At 56.9% G+C, this 23125-nt stretch overlaps 1 protein-coding gene and 1 long non-coding RNA gene across 2 annotated transcripts; both read right to left on the minus strand.

Annotated features, from left to right (window-relative positions):
- Positions 1 to 3840: 3840 nt before the first annotated feature.
- Positions 3841 to 16649, minus strand: LOC119089849 (disintegrin and metalloproteinase domain-containing protein 10 homolog). Its single transcript, XM_037212660.1, has 13 exons — positions 16565 to 16649; positions 15897 to 16067; positions 15005 to 15141; positions 14082 to 14228; positions 12667 to 12868; positions 11715 to 11899; positions 11163 to 11349; positions 10576 to 10753; positions 10353 to 10357; positions 10175 to 10319; positions 7424 to 7556; positions 6941 to 7117; positions 3841 to 4247 (listed from the first exon to the last, which is right to left on the minus strand). The coding sequence occupies exons 1-13, from the start codon at positions 16647 to 16649 to the stop codon at positions 4035 to 4037; spliced, it is 1965 nt and encodes a 654-aa protein (XP_037068555.1). The 3' UTR covers positions 3841 to 4034.
- A 989-nt stretch (positions 16650 to 17638) lies between these two features.
- On the minus strand, positions 17639 to 22801 carry LOC119090477 (uncharacterized). The gene is made up of 3 exons (XR_005093237.1): positions 22607 to 22801; positions 18069 to 18207; positions 17639 to 17706 (listed from the first exon to the last, which is right to left on the minus strand). It is a non-coding gene; the product is annotated as an uncharacterized LOC119090477 (long non-coding RNA).
- Positions 22802 to 23125: the final 324 nt, after the last annotated feature.

Below are 23125 nucleotides of genomic sequence, written 5' to 3' on the forward strand. Positions count from 1 at the left end.
TTTCAGCCGCCACCGGCCGCTGCCCCGTACCGATCGAGACGAAGTCGTTGTCGTCGAGCACGTCGACCACGAGGTCGTGTGGGTCGAGGATGGCGCCGCCGCGCGTCTTCCTAACCTCGGCCACCACTTCGACGCGGCCGGCGTAGGTGGCCGGCTGTAGACGCTCGTACCGGCGCAGCGCCTCCTCCGACAGCCACTGCACGCGCACGTTACCTGGCGTCGCCGGCACGCTCCGGTCAGCCGAGGCACGCTCGGGTCAGGCGAGGCACGCTCGGGTCAGCCGAGGATGTTCGGGTCAGGCACACTCCGGTCAGCCGAGACAGACTCGGATCAGCCGAGGCACGCTCCGGTCAGCCGAGGTACGCTGGGGTCAGCCGAGGCACGCTCGGGTCAGGCGAGGCACGCTCGGGTCAGCCGAGGATGTTCGGGTCAGGCACACTCCGGTCAGCCGAGGCAGACTCGGATCAGCCGAGGCACGCTCCGGTCAGCCGAGGTACGCTCGGGTCAGGCGAGGCACGCTCGGGTCAGCCGAGGATGTTCGGGTCAGGCACACTCCGGTCAGCCGAGGCAGACTCGGATCAGCCGAGGCACGCTCCGGTCAGCCGAGGTACGCTCGGGTCAGCCGAGTTACGCTCGGGTCAGGCACGCTCGAGTCAGTCGAGTCACGCTCGGGTCAGCCGAGGTACGCTCGGGTCAGCCGAGTTACGCTCGGGTCAGGCACGCTCGGGTCAGTCGAGTCACACTCGGGTCAGCCGAGTCACTCTCGGGTCAGCCGAGTTACGCTCGGGTCAGGCACGCTCGAGTCAGCCGAGGCACGCTCGGGTCAGTCGAGGCACGCTCGGATCAGCCGAGACACACTCCGGTCAGCCAAGGATGTTCGGGTCAGGCACGCTTCGGTCAGCCGAGGCAGACTCGGATCAGCCGAGGCACATTCGGGTCAGCCGAGGCACGCTCCGGTCAGCCGAGGTACGCTGGGGTCGGTCTAGGCACGCTCCGGTCAGCCGAGGCAGGCTCGGATCAGCCGAGGCACGCTCAGGTCAGTCGAGGCACGCTCAGGTCAGTCGAGGCACGCTCGGGTCAGCTGAGGTACGCTCGGGTCAGCCGAGGCACGCTCGGGTCAGCTGAGGTACGCTCGGGTCGGCCGACACACGCTCCACCGCCGTCCCAGCGCGGTGGTCACTCAGATACAAGGTAAGGACTTTCAGTAGGAAATGTTTGTGCGTGCATATTCATCGGAAGACCACGTGGCGGGCCAGTTATCCACTGATTGTTGACGAAGGCCGGTCTGCCCGGCGCAAAGCGAGGAACGTGTTTGGCCAACACTCGTAGAATAGGTTTGCCTTTGTTATCTGGCAAGGCCGGTCGAATGTCGTTCGAGCGAATGACAAAAAAAGACCAAAGTACAGATACATAAGCCAGGAAATACGAGTTCACCATGCAATAATTATTCGAAAGCATTCGTATCTTATTGGGTGCACGGCACGTTATGTAGATTTAGAACGACCCAGAGCCTCAGCGAGTGTCGTGAACAGTAGGCCAAGGGGTGACAAGGAAGGTTGGGCGACGAACGCGATGACCGTCAATGCTTCGTTTTGGTTGGAGCAAAGAACAATCCATTGGGCACGAAAGCAGAATTGAAGGGCAAAGCTTGTGAACATTCGAACAATGTCCAGGGAAACGACACACTTGTGACGATGGTTTTGTCAGTGATTTTCAGCCACGACCTCGCGATTGTTACCGGTCCTCCGACACCATCCCACGACCGGTTTCCTGGCTCACCTTTCTGGCAGGGCACCATAAGCCACTCGCCGCGCACGCGAGCCGAGATCTTGACGTTTTTTCCGTTGACGTTGTCCATGGTGCGGTCGGTCGAGCCAGCAGCCGAGCAGCACCTGAGCGTCGCAGGTGGAGGTGCGCAGCCGGGGGCCCGGCCGGTCCGGCCCCCGGTGCCACCAATCAGCGGTGGGGCCGGCGCGGACCGGTTCGTATCGGCGGGGCATCGGAGCCGCCGTTGTTGGAGCTGGCGGCCGCCGATGTCCGGTGCCGATACTGTCGTCCGGAGAGGACCCGGCGCCGCCACCGCGGGTCGGTGCTGCCGGCCGACGGGTCCGGACAGAGCCGGCGTCGCCTCACGCGAGCCGGCGCGTTATCGCCGCAGAGCGTCAAGCGGCTCAGAGGAACAGGTACGACGTAAGGCCGAGACGCCGCCGCCAGAAGGCTCCAGGCAAGGTCCGGCACCGCCGTAGAGAAGCCGGTGGCAAAGACGCGCCAGAGGACACAGCGGCACCTCAGAGTTTGTGGCGGCAGAGACCTCCAGAGGGCGACCAGCGTCATCTTGGAAACACCGGGAAAAGGCAATTACAAAGAAACGGCACAAAAAACGGCATCCCCGCTGGCTTTCATGAAAATCTGACAGATGCCAGCGCCTCCGGTTAGCCCTCCCAGGTCTGGAGACCCCCACGTATACCTGTTTGATTGAACTCACTGAAAGCCTCGTACCCAACTGCAACTGACTAAGTCCTCGCAGGCGTGTAAATAACCCTGCTGAGGGTCTCCCTTCGGGATACGCCTGACATACCCGCCGACGGTCTCCCTTCGGAGTACGGCTGGCATACGCGCTGGAGGTATCCCTTCGGGGTACGGCTGGCATATCCGCTGAGGGTCCCCTTCGGGGTACGGCTGACATATCCGCTGAGGATCTCCCTTCGTGGTACGGCTCAAACGCCCGTTGAGGGTTTCCCTTCGGGGTACAGCTGACATACCCGCCGACGGTCTCCCTTCGGATTACGACTGACATACGCGCTGGAGGTATCCCTTCGGAGTACGGCTGACATACCCGCTGACGGTCTCCCTTCGGAGTACGACTGACATACGCGCTGGAGGTATCCCTTCGGGGTACGGCTGGCATATCCGCTGAGGGTTCCCCTCGGGGCACGGCTGACATATCCGCTGAGGATCTCCCTTCGTGGTACGGCTCAAACGCCCGTTGAGGGTCTCCCTTCGTGGTACGGCTGACATACCCGCCGACGGTCTCCCTTCGGAGTACGACTGACATACACGCTGGAGGTATCCCTTCGGGGTACGGCTGGCATATCCGCTGAGGGTTCCCTTCGGGGTACGGCTGAATTACCCGCTGAGGGTCTCCCTTCGTGGTACGGCTGGCATACACGCTGAGGGTTCCCTTCGGGGTACGGCTGACATACCCGTTGAGGGTCGCCCTCGGGGTACGACTGGCATACCCCCTGAGGGTTGCCTTCGGGGTACGTCTGACATACCCACTTAGGGTCTCCCTTCGTGGTACGGCTGAAATGCCTGCTGAGGGTCTCCCTTCGGGGTACGACTGGCATACCCGCTGAGGGTCTCCTTTTGGAGTACAGCCGACATAGAATGTGGTCTCCCATGAGAGCGCATCAACCCCAAAAGAGTTTCTGCCGGCGTTCATCTCAACCCACTGATGATCTCCTGATGATAAACTAAAACCCACTGATGATCTCCCGCCGTAATGCAACTGATTCCATTGTGGGCCCTGTTAGTGTCACGATGCGGGCTAGTTTTGCAGCTGCAGACGTCACGTTACGCGACTGGTCCGTTACAGTATTACCAGAAATGCTCGTCTCTGCGATCACATCACGATCACGAAGATGATTACATGGTCCTTGATTTGATGGTGATGTAGTGATCGCATTGATCATCAAGGTAATGAACACATTATCTTTAATTTATCGCGCCGTTGGAACGTTCTTGTCGAATAAGACAAAACAAAACACAGCTGTAATGAGCGTAACCATGTATTTCCAAAGAAAACTCAACTGGTACCAACACGCCCCGCTCACACGGCTCACGCGGCCTGGCGAGGCCGCTCTCGTACGTCCCACAGGGTCCCAAACAACAGCTATCACTAATAACAATCGGGGTGTTAACGAGGGCGCCGGCTAGGCGGTGAGGGGTGGAGGCCATAGCAGGACCGGTCCTCGGCCGCCAGAGGGCGCGGGAGGCCTGAGTCGGCCTAACCGGCCCCGCAGAGCCATCTGGCATCAGATCGCCACGCTCGCCATCGGCGCCGGCGGGTCGCCACCTGGCGGCGTCGCTGGGAAGTCGAGCTGCCTGACGTGTTCAAAAGAGGACGTCTCGGACCAGGCGTCGGCGTCGCCGGTGGGCGGTGGCGGCGGTGGCGGCTCCGGCGGCGCGGAGGGAGTCTCGGCAGCGACGCTACGGCCCGCCCTCCGAGTTTCGATCCAGCCCTTCACCTGTCGGCGTCGGCGCCGGCGTCAGCTGACTAGCCGACATCAGAACCGGACAGCGGCCCACACCGGCGGCGCAGCGTCCCCCCCCCCCCCCCTCAATACGCTGAATCACTGTACAAATGCTGCTAAAAGTCCGCACCTGACCCTCATATCCTTCTTGCTTTATCCTGCACCCTCGCAATAACCCGCTTGTCTGGCGCCGGCAGCATGCGCCAGCCTGGAGTGGGCCGAGGCTCCCTGTTGTGAGGCCTCGGCCCGCGCACCCCTCAGTGGGGGTCCCTGCGCTGGCCAAGGCTCGGCGGTTGCCCCCCATCCCCAGGCGCATGAGCCCTCCTCCACCATTATCCACTCTCCTTAACCCCATAGCTCTGAAATAGCCAGTCGGGAGGGCTCTAATCCAAATAACCAAACTTAAAGTCGGCCTGAATTTGGTTGGAACATTGGCCGAAGCCGAAACAACAACCTTCAGTTACACCCGTAGCGTACAAGTTTTGAAATAATGTATCCGTTTTTGGTATTCGTCTCCTTGGGGCTCTCTCGCAACATCTCCTTAGGTTTCCTTTCTTGGTAATGACTTCTGAACGGGTCCGTTTCGAACGATGCAGCCCACCCTGCTCTGGGATAAGTTGTATGGGGTGGGAAAAATTAAATTGGCACTTTTGCCGTAGCGGAACAATCGCGCTTACTTCGTCTGCATCACGTTTTTTTTTAGTTTGAGCGACTCACTCTAAGCGCGCGCGTTAAACAATGTTATTGTGATTCGACATACGTATGCCGACCCTTTCACGCATACCACCATCCCGCCATCCTCCGATCTCGACGTGTACTGTCACGCTTGATATGTCAGGCTCAGTTTTAGGACAGAACTTACACCACGTAAATTTAGCAAGTCCAGATCACCCCCAATGCCAGTTTACGGAGCCTTACGACGCATCACATAGCCCGGGGTCGAACTTGACGTCGGACGCTGGCCCGCAGAGACAGCGGTCAAGGCCGGTGAGCGAGCCGGCAGCCTGCGGCCGAGCGTCACCGGTGGGTGGTGTCCCCCCCCCCCCTCCGGATCAGGCCCCTCTCCGACTCCGGAGCTCTGACTCCCGAGCTCCGACTCCGGAGCTCTGACCCCGGAGAGCCGGGTGGACGTTCGAGCGGCCCGGACACTCGGACGAACACGTGCAGGAGACACAGCGACCAGCCCGGCAATGCCGGCGAGCGGACTTTTCGGTCAAACGATTGTGACGATTCTGTCGCAAAACAATGGGTAAAGACGCACATCAACGTAGCTGTCGGCAAATGCTCGCATACTTCACTTCAGTAGCTAGGGAAAGCGACCAACCGTGACTCAAATGTACTTCAGACCTCCCCGGGGAGGTCCAAAGTCCAGGGCATCGCGTGATCTCAGTGACGCATGAGAAGACAAGCAAAGAATACCTAATTTGCGCCCACGGGACAGCAGAATAGAACTCGCCTCCGGCTGCCCATCCTGCACCACGCATAGTCAGTTGACCGGCCGTTGCAAGATCCAGGACCGCCACTCACAAGCTATACCCGCAGCGACCACTCAAGAAATAGAGCAGGTCATGCATTTTCCTTAGCGTGCGCTTGCGCATAGCTTCCAAGATCGGCGTGGTGATGGTTAGGTTTTAGAAAGAGGCTGAGGCTGCAAAGGCTCCCTTGACTTCTAAATTAGCCGAAATATTGGAAGACAATAGGTGGCATGCAGATGCATGGTAACTAGGACGTATGCTGTGACCGATATGCGACTTGGCCCTTGGCGGGTATGTGCCGTCTGTTTCAGGGGCGATCCTGCGAGCATACGAGCTAAGCTTTCAGAGGATATTTCAATCAAGCCTGCCAGTGCTAGGGTAAAAAGCTGCGCTTGGTGGCGCTGTAAATATCACGTATCACGAAAGAGGGGGAGAGGGAAAGGGAGAAGGAGAGGGAAGGGGGGAAGAGAGGGGAGTGTGGAAAGGGAGGGTGAGAGTGAGAGTATGTGAGAGAGAGAGAGAGAGAGAGAGAGAGAGAGAGAGAGAGAGAGAGAGAGAGAGAGAGAGAGAGAGAGAGAGAGAGAGAGAGAGAGAGAGAGACGAGACGAGACGAGACGAGACGAGACGAGACGAGACGAGACGAGACGAGACGAGACGAGACGAGACGAGACGAGACGAGACGAGACGAGACGAGACGAGACGAGACGAGACGAGACGAGACGAGACGAGACGAGACGAGACGAGACGAGACGAGACGAGACGAGACGAGACGAGACGAGACGAGACGAGACGAGACGAGACGAGACGAGACGAGACGAGACGAGACGAGACGAGACGAGACGAGACGAGACGAGACGAGACGAGACGAGACGAGACGAGACGAGACGAGACGAGACGAGACGGGGACGGGGACGGGGACGGGGACGAGACGAGACGAGACGAAACGGGGACGAGACGAGACGAGACGAGACGGGGACGAGACGAGACGAGACGAGACGGGGACGAGGCGACACGGACGGGACGGGACGAGGCGACACGGACGGGACGGGGCGAGGCGACACGGACGGGACGGGACGAGGCGACACGGACGGGACGGGACGAGGCGACACGGACGGGACGGGACAAGGCGACACGGACGGGACAGGACGAGGCGACGAGGCGAGGCGAGGCGAGGCGAGGCGAGGCGGGGCGAGGAGACACGCTCCCGGGTACCTGATCAGGTCGCGGCAGACCGAGCGCCTGCATCGGGTGGCGGACGGTGTCGCGAGGGTGGTGCGCTGGTGGCAGCTGAGGGTTCGACGACGGCGTGTGCACGGCGAGGCAGCGCACCGTCAGCGCCATCAGCAGGGCCGCGATCAGCAGAATCAGCAGCGCCGCCCACCACTTGTACTGCCAACACGGACGGTGACGCACATACCAGGCGCGGAGAGATGGCAGTCGCCGCAGTCACAAAGACACGTGCGCAAAGCCACGGCCGACAGCTTCCAAGCTATCAGCAACCTTGCTGCAAATAATGATATTCTGGCATTCCTCATCTTTAAAAGTCATTACTGAACTGGCCAGCGGACGGCGGCTGCATGAAAACTTCCTGGCCTGCTCATCTCCGCGGCGAATTCGTCACTGACTCATCCGCGCGGCGTACAGCGCGCGGGGAGGGGGGCATTCACAATATCCACAGAGCGCCTGTACTAATACCTGCAGCCAGGTGAGCATGTCGAGCCGGCCCTCGCCGGTGAACAGCAGACGCCGCACGCGCGCCAGTGGCCCGTTGTCCCGGTACGGCCGGCAGCGGCCGAACACGTCACAGTAGCCGCGCGTAGCGTCACAGCTGGTGCCCGGCGGCCGCGTCACGGGGCCCGGCGTCAGCGGCCGGCACGGCGCCGAGGGCGAGGCCCGGCACGACACGGTACACAGCTGCAGCTGGTCCTGCAGGGACAGGGGTGAGGAAAGGACATGGTACGCAAATCCATCTGGTCCTGCAGGGACAGGGGTGAGGAGAGGACACGGTACACAGCTGCAGCTGGTCCTGCAGGGACAGGGGTGAGGAGAGGACACGGTACACAGCTCCAGCTGGTCCTGCAGGGACAGGGGTGAGGAGAGGACATGGTACGCAAATCCATCTGGTCCTGCAGGGACAGGGGTGAGGAGAGGACACGGTACACAGCTCCAGCTGGTCCTGCAGGGACAGGGGTGAGGAGAGGACACGGTACACAGCTCCATCTGGTCCTGCAGGGACAGGGGTGAGGAAAGGACATGGTACACAGCTCCAGCTGGTCCTGCAGGGACAGGGGCGAGGAGAGGACATGGTACGCAAATCCATCTGGTCCTGCAGGGACAGGGGTGAGGAGAGGACACGGTACACAGCTCCAGCTGGTCCTGCAGGGACAGGGGTGAGGAGAGGACACGGTACAAAGCTCCAGCTGGTCCTGCAGGGATAGGGGTGAGGATAGGACAGGGTACGCAGCTCCAGCTGGTTCTGTGGGGGACAGGGGTGAGGAGAGGACACGGTACACAGCTCCAGCTGGTCCTGCAGGGACAGGGGTGAGGAGAGGACACGGTACAAAGCTCCAGCTGGTCCTGCAGGGACAGGGGTGAGGATAGGACAGGGTACGCAGCTCCAGCTGGTTCTGTGGGGGACAGGGGTGAGGAGAGGACACGGTACACAGCTCCAGCTGGTCCTGCAGGGACAGGGGTGAGGAGAGGACAGGGTACGCAGCTCCAGCTGGTTCTGTGGGGGACAAGGGTACGGAGAGGGCGTGGTACACAGTGCCAGCTGGTCCTGTGGGGGCCAGGGGTGAAGAGAGGACACGGCACACAGCTTCAACTAGTCCTCCGGGGATAAGGGTGAGAAGACACGGCGCATAGCTCTAGCTGGTCCTGTGGGGAAGAAAGATTTATGATTACACCAGTTATTGGTCATCCTTGAGAAAATGTAGGTTAAAATCAAATGATGGCTTATAAATGACCAATGTCACTCTTTCCGTGTTTTATAGCATTCTACTTTTTATTTTTAAGATTTAATCCAGAACTTTTCATTGAAAAGATTTCTGTGATCAGAGCCCACGCTAAGCGGTACTCGTTCTGTGAGCCCTGAACCCTACCATCCAATTACTCAAGTCCGGGTCAGCAGCAGAATTTGGCGGTAGAAGTTCAGCATGCCGTAATGCCCAGCACGGTCCGTCCTGCCCTCTGATGTCACGTGACCCTAAACGCGGCAGCTGCCACTGGCCGCAGGCCATGCACGTCGAAGACAAATAGCTGGCGCCCAAAGCGACTCGAACCCGCTCTACCACGGGTGGGTAGACCGGAAGGAAGGCGCTGTAACCGAATGAGCCATCGGGATGTACATCATGCCACAGCTGATGACGTATCTGACGTCATTCTTGCAATACACGGCTATTACACTTACCGGAAAAGGAAAATATGCAACACCTGGCAAAAGGCCAGTAGCACACGTCTCGCTGGGCCTGGCCACTTCAACATCAGCGTAACCTAATAGAACCTCAAGCGCCCCAGCAGGGGAACGCCTCTACGCCGCTGACCTGGGTGTCGTTAGAGGTGAGGGCACAGTCGATCAGCCCTGTCTTGACACAAACGGACGCCTGACAGAGGCCAGCGATGCATACCTGCCGGTCATCCGGTCATCAGTGACGGACGGTCATCAGGTCATCAGTGGCAAACGGTGATCAGGTTATCGGAGACGGGCGGTCATCAGGTTATCAGTCGCAGACTGTCATCAGATCACCAGTGGCGGACAGTCATCAGGTCACCAGTGGCGGACGGTTGTCAGGTCGCCAGTGGTGGACAGTCATTAGTTCATTAGTGGCGGAAGGTCATTAGTCAGCAGTGCCGGACGGTCATCACGTCAGCAGTGGCGGACGGTCATAAGGTCTTCATACTAAGCATGCTGAGCTCTCCAGACGGACGAAGCACCGTAAAGCTGTTGCGAGTCTAGGGGAGACGAACGGCGCTTGCCAACAGCACTCGCAGATTGAACTGAACAGCTGTGTGCAACAGCTCCTCTGCTTTCTGAGCAGGCGGCTCTCACACGAAACCCCAAGAACCACGCCACCCGTTACACATTCGGGCACTGCACCAGGCCATCCCTAGCTGTCATCTCGCCTTCAGCAGCCCGGGGCACTCTGCCGTCCAAAGACAAAATCTCGTATGTTTGTTTTTTGGTAATTTGGTGCTTTTGATGTTATTTGATTGATCTTTACAATTCAAGTTCCGTTACCTGAGCCATTCTTTGAAATTTGCACAGGCTTTTAGCCAAAGAAATGGCTAAGTTTGTGAAAATTTCACCTCATGGCTTCAATAATTGAATTCAGCTTGAGAAGGCGAATCAAGTGGCATCAAACACTCAAAATCGCCCCAAATAAGCACATGGAGTTTTACCTTTGGACAGCAAAGACGGACAGACAGGTCACTTTCCACGTCGCGAGCCTTGCCTTGGAGCCCTTCTGGCACTCGGTCATGTTGGGTTTGTGTGCCGGCGGTGGGCAGGTGGAGCTGGAGCCGTTGCACGTGGAGCGCAGCTGACAGTCGGTCTCCTGCCGACACGTGCGCGCCACGGAGGCCGGCACCAGTCGGCACGTGTCCGGCTGGCAGCAGGGACCCTCGCTGGCGCTGCGGCATCGCACACAGGTGCTCCTTAGTCCGCGGCGCGCGCTCGGCTCTGGAGGCCGAGCTTATGGTCTTCAGTTCTCGTGGCATGATCCTCATAAGGCACGGTGATGATGATTTGGGCTTCGGGGCGCACCGACTTCAATGGTCATATGGCGCCCATAAGACACGGTGACATTGGAGCTCTGGCGCCCCGCGCACTGGAGCGCGTCCCTACCGACCTGCACTGGGTGTCGGCGCGGCGCGCGCAGCCGGCCGCCGAGCGGTTCGCATCACGGTCGGCGTCGGTGAGCAGCCGGGGGTAGCAGCAGCGGTCCGAGCAGATGTCGGCCGAGAAGCCGCAGTCGCACTCCTCGCCGGGCTCGCGCACCCGGTTCCCGCAGTAGCTGGGCACGGTGGCTGGGGACGAGCCGGCGGCCATGCGTCAGACGCTGGCGGCGCACGCAGCGGCTGGGGACGGGCAGGCGTGGACTCTGATTCCCTCGGGGAGGACGTCTAGGCGAGGGCCATGGACACTGTGGCCCTCATGAGAGAACGGACGGCTCCTGCTGCTGGGGACAGAGCGCTGGATGATAGTCACAGACATCCACATTTCCAAATCCGGAGAATCACAACAGCACCGCCATGATCGGCCAGTGATTTCAATACGTTCAATACGGCTGCACTCTCCTGTAAGCGACGCCTGCAGCACCAGCTCAGACACCGCTGCGAAAGTCGCCCAATATCTACACCAGTCACCGCATGGGAAATCTGCAGCATTCCACGCCACCACGCCGCAGCGTCCGCCCCTGGGCCCGGGGCGGCTCACAGATGAAGCACTGCCGCCGCTTGCCCTCCGCGATGATGTCCAGCACGCGCGAGATGAGCCGGTGGCTGCACGGCGAGAAGCGCGAGTTGTTGGGGTCGTAGCCCGACACCGAGTACGGGTACATGATGAAGTTGCCGTTGAAGCCGCCCGGCACGCACTCGGGCTTGTTGTTCTCCGGCAGGTCGTGCTGTTGGCACGCGGGGGACGGGGAGGCGAGTTGGACGCCGAGGTCGTCTGGGCACCACAGCACAGGGGCCGGTCGTCACTCCAAATGAATTGAGAGGCTTAGAGGCGCGAAGCAGCAGAAGCAAGCAAGATAAAACAGGTAGGAACGAATAAATGGGAAACATTTTAGCTTGAAGCTCTCAACTGGACGGCAAGATTAGAGAAAAACATCGGGAGCAGGTATGCCGATGTGCATATCTCCGACGGGCTCCATCTGTAACATCCGTACGTGTTCACTCGCGGGAGCCTCACGCCGTGTCCGTCAGAGCACAGGCCACCTGTGTCTAGTGTCGGACCGGACCAGGAGACAGGTGCAAGGGGACTGACCGAGGAGCCGAGCGTGTGGCCGATCTCGTGCGCAAACGTCAGGTGCGACACGATGGGCGGCACGCGCTCGTTGTAGTTGAGGATGGAGACGATTCCGCAGTTTTTGCTGAGGCGCACCTTCTGCATTGTGCCGTCCTTCATCATCATCTTGACGCCCGACTTACCGCACACGCCCGAGAACTTGTCTGCGAGAGACGGAGAACCGCGTCAGCTCACGTAACTGGGCGCCACAGGGGCGCCGGCTCTGTGGAACTGTAGAAAGGAAGACACACAGAACCACCACTGGTCGCCACTTCTAAGCTTGAATGGGAACCATGAAATCGCAAAACTGAGCAGCCGGGCACGCACGCCGATCCCACAGAGGACCGGCGTGTGAGCCCACAACTGGCGCGTCCAATAACTGATCCATGCGACGCGATCTCGCACCCGCGAGTCCAGAGTACATCGACATACTCCGGGCGTCAGGACGATGACGTGAGCCAGAGAGCATGCAGCAGACGCGCGGGGGCCGACAAGCAGGGCACGGGCCTCGTAACATTCTGTGTTAGACGTTGCGTCGCGAGTAGACGCCTGGTACGCCAAATCAGCAGTGTGGAAACCATCTTAAGTACACCAGCACATTGTTCCAGTGAAAACAATGGTCCGTTTCGCAGAACATGGTAGATCTCAATCCAGGAGAGTGACCAAATCAGTGCCACTATAGCGGTGACGTCCTTCGTCATACATAGATGATCAAGCACACACAAACACCTCACAGCGTTCCCAAATGCCCGCCTCCATGCCCAGCTACTCTGACATCCCAAACAAGCGCTTCGCCACAGAAGACTCTCAGATGAGAGGGTTTCACGCATTCAGGTGAAGCTCGCAGCTTTCGCACCTTCGGCTTCCGAGTGGAGCGCGTGGCCTGCGGGGCGCGGCGTATAAAGCAAACGCCGAAGCTCCAAGAGCGTACCCTTGATGTCCTGGCTGCCTTTCCAAGCAAAGCCCATGACGCTCTCGGTGAAGTCGCGGTAAGTGAAGGCGAAGGCCAGACAGAACTCGCGGTGGTCGCCCATTGACTGCAGGTTCAGGTAGTCCTTGAAGTCGACGTTGTCGGGGCAAAATCGGCTCGGCTCACCCTTATAGCCCGCGGCGCACGTCTTCTCGTCGGTAATCTGGGGGGAGGGAGAGATGGACCGAGGTGTTGGGTCTGGACTGGGGAGCAGCGGGGCGGTCAGTGATCTGAGGGGAGGGAGGGACGGGCCGAGGTGTTGGGTCTGGACTGGGGAGCAGCGGGGCGGTCAGTGATCTGAGGGGAGGGAGGGACGGGCCGAGGTATTGAGTCTGGACCGGGGAGCAGCGGGGCGGTCAGTGATCTGAGGGGAGGGAGGGACGGGCCGAGGTATTGAGTCTGGACTGGGGAGCAGCGGGGCGGTCAGTGATCTGAGGGGAGGGAGGGACGGGCCGAGGTGTTGGGTCTGGACTGGGGAGCAGCGGGGCGGTCAGTGATCTGAGGGGGAGGGAGGGACGGGCCGAGGTATTGAGTCTGGACTGGGGAGCAGCGGGGGCGGTCAGTGATCTGAGGGGAGGGAGGGACGGGCCGAGGTATTGAGTCTGGACTGGGGAGCAGCGGGGCGGTCAGTGATCTGAGGGGAGGGAGGGACGGGCCGAGGTATTGAGGTCTGGACTGGGGAGCAGCGGGGCGGTCAGTGATCTGAGGGGAGGGAGGGACGGGCCGAGGTATTGAGTCTGGACTGGGGAGCAGCGGGGCGGTCAGAGTCTGAGGGGAGGGGGGGAGGGACGGGTCGAGGTGTTGGGTCTGGACTGGGAGCAGCGGGGCGGTCAGTGATCTGAGCGGAGGGAGGGACGGGCCGAGGTGTTGGGTCTGGACTGGGGAGCAGCGGGGCGGTCAGTGATCTGAGGGGAGGGAGGGACGGGCCGAGGTGTTGGGTCTGGACTGGGGAGCAGCGGGGCGGTCAGTGATCTGAGGGGAGGGAGGGACGGGCCGAGGTGTTGAGTCTGGACTGGGGAGCAGCGGGGCGGTCAGAGTCTGAGGGGGGGGGAGGGACGGGCCGAGGTGTTGAGTCTGGACCGAGGAGCAGCGGGGCGGTCGATGATCTGAGAGGAGGGAGGGGCAGGCCAAGTTGCTGAACCTCGACCGACGAGCGGAGAGACAGGCATGGCGGCGGCAGCTCGAACGAGACCACAGATAAGCTCACGCCTGCATTAACTCAAAATAAACGTGCCAATGCCCAGACCAAAGGCAGATTCCAATCTCGTCAAACACTGTTTTCTGTCGCGTGTGCGGCAGACCAACGCATCGCCATCACGGTACACTGTCGGGTTGGCCAGACGGTGGCGACCGGCCGAGCCGGCGGAGACGCGCACCAGCAGCTTCTGCAGCTGGAACTGCAGGCCCTCGTGCTGGTACACGCCGTTGAACTGCAGGGCGGCGTACAGATGGTTGATGTACACCATGTGCGAGCCGATCAGGCTGATGAGGTAGTCGCGGCTCCGACGGGCGTCCCCATCGAACTGCCGGGCGGCGCGAGGCGGTCGGATGGCGGGGCGACGTGCTTGGGCGGCGCCAACCTCCCCTCCCCCCCCCCCCCCTCTGTCATGTCGCACAACGAAACAAGGCCTTTTGGCAGCCAGTTATACATACGCGTGAAGTTACCACCAGGGGTGTCACTTTGTCTACTTCCGGGGGGACTGAGACCCTCCTAATGCTGACTCAAACCCCTCAATGCTCTTCTGGGCTCACCCCAAGAAGCACGTGAGCAAAAAGGGAGTACTGGGTCAATGAAATGCAAGTGTCTTATCTGCCGGTACAGTAGGTACCTGAATACATCCCTGTCGATATTATCATTATCAGCGATATTTCATCGGCTTCACTTATACCTCAACACAAAGCAATTTTGAAACGGACCCAATATTTTCCACTCGCGTGAGGGGCGTAATTTACGGTGGTAAAAATCCGTGAGAAATTAGGATTTGGGGGTATGTCAAGTCACCCATATTGGCTCCGCCCACCAGCCGAATCCGAAAGTGACACCCCTGGTTATGACACACCCAGTAGCCGGTCAAATGGGTTGAGACCGTTCTCTGCGTCGGGACCAAACAGTTCCCGGCGGGACGATGCTGTGCTCAAGGAACGCCGTCATTCAGGGAAACTTCTGCGTTACTTAAAAAGAATCGCCACCGCAAGTCCAAACCAGTTGGGCACCAGCCACGGTCTGGCCCGACACAAGCAGCAGCAGCAGCGGTGCTGTCTGCACCAGCCAGCCAGCGCCGGCGCCCGGGCCGGTCACCTTGTCAATGACGTATTTCCAGAGCATGGGGTCGGTCTCGATGGCCATGGTGCACACGCCCGCCTGGTCCTTGTTCGGGTTGGCGTTCGGAGCCGGGCTGAAGCGGCTCGTCAGGAACCGGCGGCGGCGGCCGGCCTCTGCCGCCTCCGCCGCCTCCGTCTGCGAGCAAGCGCAGCAGGGTCCAGCAGCGGCCACACGCGCCCGGCCCTGTCCCGGCTGAAGCCCGGTTCGCGAGGTGCGATGCCCTGTTAACCGAGCGGCGAGACGCTTCCTGTGGCGCTTGAAAGAAGACGCATCGTTAACATTTTCAACGAAAAATAAGCCGCACCTATATACCGGTGTGCTCCGTTTGAGACTGCGCTTTAACGACGCATCGTGACGGCCATTGTATCGACAGCGAGCTTTAGAGAGAGAGTCGTCGGTGTTAACTGACCACCTGGTCGGGATACACATCACTCACTGGGCGATGGCTGGAGTGGCCTGGCTGTGTGACATCGCGATGAAGGTGATCTCGAAACCCACAGCCTGAGCCTGAAAAGAAGCCCGGAAAGTTTGAATTATCGATAAATTAATTTGCTTACACACTTTTCGGACAAAAACATTTCCAACGATGTCAGGCACGCTACCGTCTTGTATCCCAGTTTTGAATTTGATCTCGCCTCATATCTAAGCATTCTTATCTCTCAGATCACTGCAGGTGAACTTGACAGACTGGTGGTTTGAGGTGTCATCTTTGTATGGCATGCAGGCACATACAACACGCATCTGGCAGCACACACCAGCATTACACTGGAGTCTACGGCAGCCCACCAAGTCTAAAAGCTATCGACCGAATCGCACCGTGCCCTCCGCGAGATGCTGCCCCACCCACAGCCAGCGTGATCGGTCTCACCGTTGGGGAACCTCACGTCCTGGCTGGAGTATATGACCGAGTGTGCGGCCGCCGGCCGGGCGCCGCCGAACACCTGCGCCGGCTCCACGTAATAGGTGACGGGCGGCACCACCAGCGCGCCCTCGAACACGCCGTCTCGCACCGAGCCGAACACGAACGAGTCCGGGTGGCCTGCAGTGATGCACGGGCAGTGACTGGTGCCGGTGAATCGCTAGCCTTACATGGGCCCCATTGGCGATGTTAACGTCAACACCTCCAGGGGGACGAGTCGCGACAGTGTGGCGATCTCCAGCTTCGACGCTTCTCTCCCCGAACTTCGACAAAAGCGACGCAAGGCTCATTTCTGTCACTGCTTCTGTCATGTTAACAACAGACAAAAACAAACGCTTAACTAACTGCAATATTCCTGCCTCAAGTTCTAAAGAGGGGCTTCACCCATAGCCGCCATTGTCAGTGCCTCTCGGTGCATGTGCGCAGCTCAGGCACAGCCACTAGCCGTGCACACGGCCCTGCCAACGCTCCGCACGGCGTACCAAACCGTCGCACAACTCATGTCGCACAGTCCGCCCTGGCATAGCCCCGCAACGTGAGTCGAGCACTAGTGTAGTCACTTACCCTGTACCTGGCTCCCGTGAAACTCCTCCCCCCCCCCCCCCTCTTCTCCCCACCGTGCATCATACCCCAGAACACAATTGCGTTGTGCGTCTGGTCTAGATAGCCCAGCATCGTGTGCTCCGCCGCCTTACAGCTCATCACCGTGTGTCCCACCCCGGCACAGCTCATCGCCGTGTGCTCCACCCCGGCACAGCTCATCGCCGTGTGCTTCACCCCGGTACAGCTCATCACCGTGTGCTCCACCCCGGTGCAGCTCATTGCCGTGTGCTCCTCCCCGGTACAGCTCATCACCGTATGCTCCACACCGGTATAGCTCACCACCGTGTGCTCCAACCTAATACAGCCCATCGCCGCGTGCTTCACCCCGGTACACCCCGCCATCGTGTGCTCCACCCCGGTACAGCTCATTGCCGTGTGCTCCACCCCGGTACGCGTGCTCCACCCCGACACAGCCCATCACCGTGTGTTCTACCGCGGTACAGCTAATCACCGTGTGCTCCACCCCGATACAGCCCACCACCGTGTGCTCTACCGTGGTACAGTTTATCACCGTGTGCTCCACCCCGGTTTAGGTCATTACTGTGTGCTCCACCCCGGTACAGCTCATCATGGCGCGCCCCACCCCGATGCAGCCCATCACCGTGTGCCCCGGTACAGCCCATCACCGTGTGCCCCGCCCCGTTACGCTCACCACCGTGTGCCCCGCCCCGGTACAGCTCACCACCGTGTGCCCCGCCCCGGTACAGATCACCGCCGTGCCCCACCCCGCTACAGCCCATCACCGTGTACCCCGCCCCGGTACAGCCATCACCGTGTGCTCCACCCCAGCACAGCTCATCATGGTGTGCCCCACCCTGATGCAGCCCATCACCGTGTGCCCCGCCCCGATGCAGCCCATCACCGTGTGCTCTACCGCGGTACAGGTCATCACCGTGTGCTCTGCTCTGGCGACTCCCCTCACCGTGCACGCTGCCCTGGTAGAGCGTGACGCCGGCCGGGCCGTCGGTCAGCAGCTCGGGCGGGATCGTCGTCCGGTCGGCGGTCAGCAGCAGCCGAAACTCGCGGCCCAGAGCCGTGAAGTTGAGCGTCAGCGGTGGTGGCGTCGCCCGCTCCGGCCGCGCGCCGCCGGCCGCCGCTCGTGCTCGCGCGTACGCCAGGTACTCAAACCGCTGCACGAATGGCGCCGCGCGGCCGGCTGTGGCAAGCACGTGAGACGTGTTGCAGTCGACAAATGGATGGACATGAGTAGGACCATGCGAACAGACGAGCGGTAGAATAAAGCGGCGACCCAAGATTCAGCGGAATATTTAGTGAGTGGTGACCCCAACTTTGACGATATGCACAATTCAGAGTACCACGAGCCTTTTCTCTGTTGGCCAATATCGGACTAATGTATTAACGATATATAGCAGATAGAATAAGACGTGGCAAATCGCGTCTGCAATTGCAAGTCTAACAGGCGGCGATCATCGGTGATGTAGGCAGATGTTTAGGGCAGTCTGAGCTGTCAGCAAATGCGGTGGGTTTTGACGTGTCAATGCCGCTGCCATTACTGACCTGCGACTGCTGCCGCCATAAAAATAAACATGCATGATCCACTATTGGACTTCATTGCTCTTCTTCCTTGTGGTCTTGGCAGGATGACAGAGTGGTTTCAGGGTAATTCTTCCATTTTGCATATCAACGATACTGAATCCTGCGTATTACAGAAGAGGAAATCGGATTTCAACACCACTGGAAGGGCGTTTTACTTCACCACACCAAAATATGTGTGTAAGTATTCATTCCAGTGACATAAGGTCCGCACATATAAGGCAAACATCAGGAATCCACGGGGTGTAGGAACCACTGAATAGAAATACAGAGCAGCAAATGTCAGTTAAAACAATACAACACACGGTGTGGTAAAGACTGATTAGTCGCTAAACTACTGCCTGAATTCTGAGGACGTATGCCTGTAGAGGCGAGTCACACCACGTTAGACTCCCATTAAAGGGCTCGTCCCTCGACAAAACAAAAAATAGTTGGCTCTTCGCAGCACAGTTTTAACGGTTCATTTGGGCATAAGATGCTCGCCAGTTCGGTGGACCACCTGCCCGGTCCACAGCGGACTTACCATGAGCCTCGTGGCTAACATAACGCAAGCTTATATATATATATATATATATATATATATATATATGTATTTAGGAAGCATCCTTTTCCTTACGCATGTTTTCTTAAAATCGGTGGACTCAGCATTGATGACCTTTCAGGATATTTTCTCAATAAATCTGATGATTTAGCTTCTTTAGCTTTAGCTTTTTGTTGATGTTCGTATGGGTGCAGCACAAATACGTATATTTACATATCACAATAGACATAAGCATTCACGCATTGCCCATGCCCATCACTGACAAGCAACAACGTTCATCAGCAACACGCAAAATACTCAGCGTTCCGATGCTCTCTGTCCTAATGTTGGCCCTCCATGCTGATAGAAGGTTCCACGCGCATTTGTTTGTTTAGTAATTAGAGGGTTCCATTCGCGGATGTGCATCGTTACTAGAGCGTAAGTTTTCGTCTATGTATACAGACAAAACATAGATTGTGCGTATGTATTTATATATATATATATATATATATATATATATATACATATAGATATATATATATATATATATATATATATCGTTATATACGCACCAACTTGTACACAGCACAGCTGCTTCGGCTTGCCCTTGACCAGTATGACTCGCGGTCAGTGGAAGCGACCGCACTAAAGGTCAAGTGATGTAACAGGACAGAATAGACAGAGCAGAACGTTGCGGTACGTTTTCGCCGCCAAATTAAGTCGCTGACCAGAAATTTCACGATCGGGCGGTAAGAGTACGGGCTCGCACAGCAAGCACTGTTCAGCGTGAGCTTTGATCCCAGACATCCATCCATTCCAATGTTTCGGATCAAATATTTGACAAACCTAACGATGCACCGGAATATGCAGATTTAGGGTATCTTTAACTCTCATAGGTCTCATCATGAAGGTCTCATCGGTCATATCTTAGCCTCTCGTAGATCTTATCACAATCTCTCATAATCTTATTTCATCACAGCCTTCCAAGAGCCGGCATGTAACGTGACACTCTTCATCTTCCTCACCTGACTCTGCCCACAGTGCCTCACCAACCGAAGCCATTTAGTTCCCCGCGAAGACAATATGAACAGTGATGCCCTGACCTGTTAGGCTAAACAGCTCGAGCTGCCGCCGAACGCACTTCAGAATCAAGGCATGTAACATCAGCCATATGGCGGTGTGTGGAAAAATGCGAAGTGAGCATCATGTTTGACCCCACCCCACCCAACTTACCCCATAGAGTTTTCGCGCCATCGCTGCGGAGCATGTCAACAACAAAAAAACATTAAAACTTTAAAATAAACAAAACAAACTCGAACAGAAGCTCTAAAACATTGCCAAGCTTTGTGTGTTTTCGTGGTTATTTCTCTGCTTTCCATCGGTTTTTGTCTTCGTTTTGACTGTTATTGCTCTCTGTTTGCGTGTCTACCCTTGCTTGCTTGCCCATTTGCCGCTTATTTTTCCTGTTCGTCGATTATTGTCTGTTTGCTGACTGTTCTTTCCCCGTCTTCCACCTGTTAATTGCCAATTTACAGCCTTTTATTCGTCTGTTTTCTGCCAGTTGCTTGCCTGCTTGCCGAATTATATATATATATATATATATATATATATATATATATATATATATATATATATATATAACCCGTCCACTCGTCTTATTCTGTTTCATGTTTCTACATTTCAATGACAGTCCTTAGTAAGCCAGCCTGTAGTGTTCCACCTCTCTCCGTGCTCCGATTCCACATAGTCCGCTGGAAATCAGACTTGTATTCCCTTTAACGTACCGAACCCGAAGCAAACTAGACCTTCTCGACACGTGTCCGCAGCCCAAACACTCTGACGCTCGCACCGCGCCCGCCCGGCGTCACTGCTCGTGTGGCGCCACAAGCTATGACCTCGTGACCCCGGCCGGGCCAATCTCCACGACCCACCACGAGCCGCCCTGGCAGGCGCGGGGGCGGACGGAACACAACACTAAACAGCCATTCGCATGACACGCCAAAACTTGCCAGTCCGGGCCGAGATATAGCGTCTAGTGACCCCAGAATAGCCACTTTTAACGTAAGAGAATTGCGACAGGGGATTAAATGACGTTGTTTTCTCGTAACGGCGAATGGGAGCTCCATAATTCATGCAACCTTGTATCAAAACGGCAACAAGAACAATCGACGATTTCGCAGGTCACAGACGGTGCGTACTGACCCGTAATGTGTTTGGAAGAAAGCACCCCGGAATGTGCGTATATATCTTGGCATACATGGGGTGGGGCCATGCCATACTGAGACACTGGAAGGTTAGCTGTGACATGGAGATGTACCATTAACGTCCAATAAAAGAGCCGCTAGCTATCTTGTGTTCTTTGAAGTGTAAGCATCTCCACCTGTCAGGATAAAATAAGTATATACCTACCGCCCAAAAATGCTCCGTGGCAGAAAGATTAACAGTCAATTTTGGTGATGAATGGGCAAAAATTCATGTCCCATCTCTTGAAATCGCATCGTCGACATAATTGTGAGCATTGCTATATAGAATAACGCAGATATCACTCAAATACAAGATACGTGCTTGCAAGACGGGCAGCTGCACACCCCTTCAGTGACCAATGTGGTAAAGTGGGTGCACCACTCCACTACTTTGTTCCTTGGCATGACGTTAAAATATTTTGGGAACGACCATTTCTTAGAATGAACGGACAACTAGCACATGAGCACGGAGCAAGAGTAACGGAAACCAATATGCTGTTTGGAATGTTAGATGCGTGAAATAAGCAAGCGGTGTGCACTGTCGGCTGCTCTATAAACTGTGTCAATGATCGCACCATGACAGTCTCTGTATGGCTGTGAGTATGTTTGACAGGCTGTTGTGCAATAAAACCAGAGTTTTAAAATAGTGCTGGGGTTTTAAAGGCTCTTGCAACGATCAAGGGGCTGGGTGACTCAGGACCTCTGAGCAAATTCCTGAGGTGCCCCTGATCGTGAGAGGATCAGGGGTTCCGAAATGATCGAGGTGACCGAAATAGGCCAGGTGGACGCAGGGGTCTTGAGACGGAAAGAAACCTGGATAGGTCAGTCTACCGGCTTTCTGATGTTACCGGACAAGACATGGTTGAGCTGGGCCTGAAGAGCTGGAGAGGTTCAGTTCGAATCTGGACGGAATGCAACGAAGTGGGCCGAACCGCGCCAGAGCAGACCGGACCGTTGTTGGAACGAAAAGGTAAAGCTTGGGTGGTAACGGCCGAACGCGAAAGGACGGAATGTACCGGACAGGACAGGACTATGGAATGACCTTACGGACGCGGAGAGCTGTAGACAAATGGGCATAGTTTAAACATGTGGATGTTCGTGATCACTAGTGTTCAACTCTAGCAACATTCCTAACCCCCTTTGGCCACTTACTGTGTGCCGCAGCCCCTTGCTACTGGAATATTCTGACCCGATAAAAGGACATGGCAAGAAAGTAATCAAGGAGAGGTTTCCGGGAGTATGGTTTTCAAGGCATGGGTTTTTCGGTATGTTTTTGGTAGGTCTCCTCGCATTTTTTCTTCAGGGCGTACGGCTTCCAAGCGTATGTCTTCCGAGCGTAGGTCATTTTAAGCGTAGTTCACGTAGTCTTCCTAGCGTGGGCATTCACATCGGCAAATTTTATGAGCGCCAACACTCCGGGAATGTGTCTTGCGAGCAGAAGCAGCGGCATGGTTCCACAAAATGTGATGGTGGGCCGAAAAGTGAAAAATGACCTAGCCTGCCCGCAAAATACGCCTAAGCGCATGTATCTCACCAGATTTGGCTAAATTTCTTCCCACAGATGGCAAGCTGGAGCCTGAAGCTCACAGCCCAAGTTTGGGGGGGGGGGCTGAAGCCCTAAAACTGAATAGTAAACTACACCCCTGGGGAGTAGGCTACCCTTCCCAACAACCTACATGGGGTCGTGACCACAAAGCCCTGCTTACGCCACTGAAGTGGAACCCAAAATTTGCGCTCACCTCCTCTAAGCAGCACTCTTCAAGACGCCACCGCTAACTCTTCCGGCATCCAAAAAATACGTTTAAATCACATGATTTTCTTGAAATATAGACGATACCTTATTCCAAGGATATCGCTTTAGAAAATCATGTTGTTTATACCACCATTGCGCTAATGCACTACTACATGTCGGTAATACCTGTATCCGCCTCAAAATCGTGTTCCCTCACCGCTAGTGCTATTGGTGACCACGCAGGGCAAGATCATCACGGTGCGTTGCCTCAAGGGAGTGCGGATTGTGCATAACGTGTCAGCTGACGATGACGTCATCACCATGCAAACTGGGTTTCTTTACCCCTCATGGCATAATTTTTATGACGTCACTGGGATGCAAAATAACCATGAAATGGATGTTGAAGCAGTACGGTGTCAGGGGTGTGCTTTTACATAATTATTTGGGGATAGGTCGTGAAAAACTATAAAACCTGACCGTCAAAATTTGGCAACAAAGGGGCGTCTTTCGGGATTTGGCCTAATCA

This window comes from Pollicipes pollicipes, unplaced genomic scaffold, assembly GCF_011947565.3.
Source record: "Pollicipes pollicipes isolate AB1234 unplaced genomic scaffold, Ppol_2.1 Scaffold_3087;HRSCAF=3621_pilon_pilon_pilon, whole genome shotgun sequence".
Classification (NCBI taxonomy): Eukaryota; Metazoa; Arthropoda; class Thecostraca; order Pollicipedomorpha; family Pollicipedidae; genus Pollicipes; species Pollicipes pollicipes.

Coding starts and splice junctions, on each gene's coding strand:
- LOC119089849 (XM_037212660.1), bottom strand. CDS start 16,649: ATGAGCTGTAAGGCGGCGGAGCACACGATGCTGGGCTATCTAGACCAG. Junction 15,142..15,896: donor GGACGTGAGGTTCCCCAACG/GTGAGACCGATC, acceptor CGGAGGCGGCAG/AGGCCGGCCGCCGCCGCCGG. Junction 14,229..15,004: donor GGAAATACGTCATTGACAAG/GTGACCGGCCCG, acceptor GCCGCCCGGCAG/TTCGATGGGGACGCCCGTCG.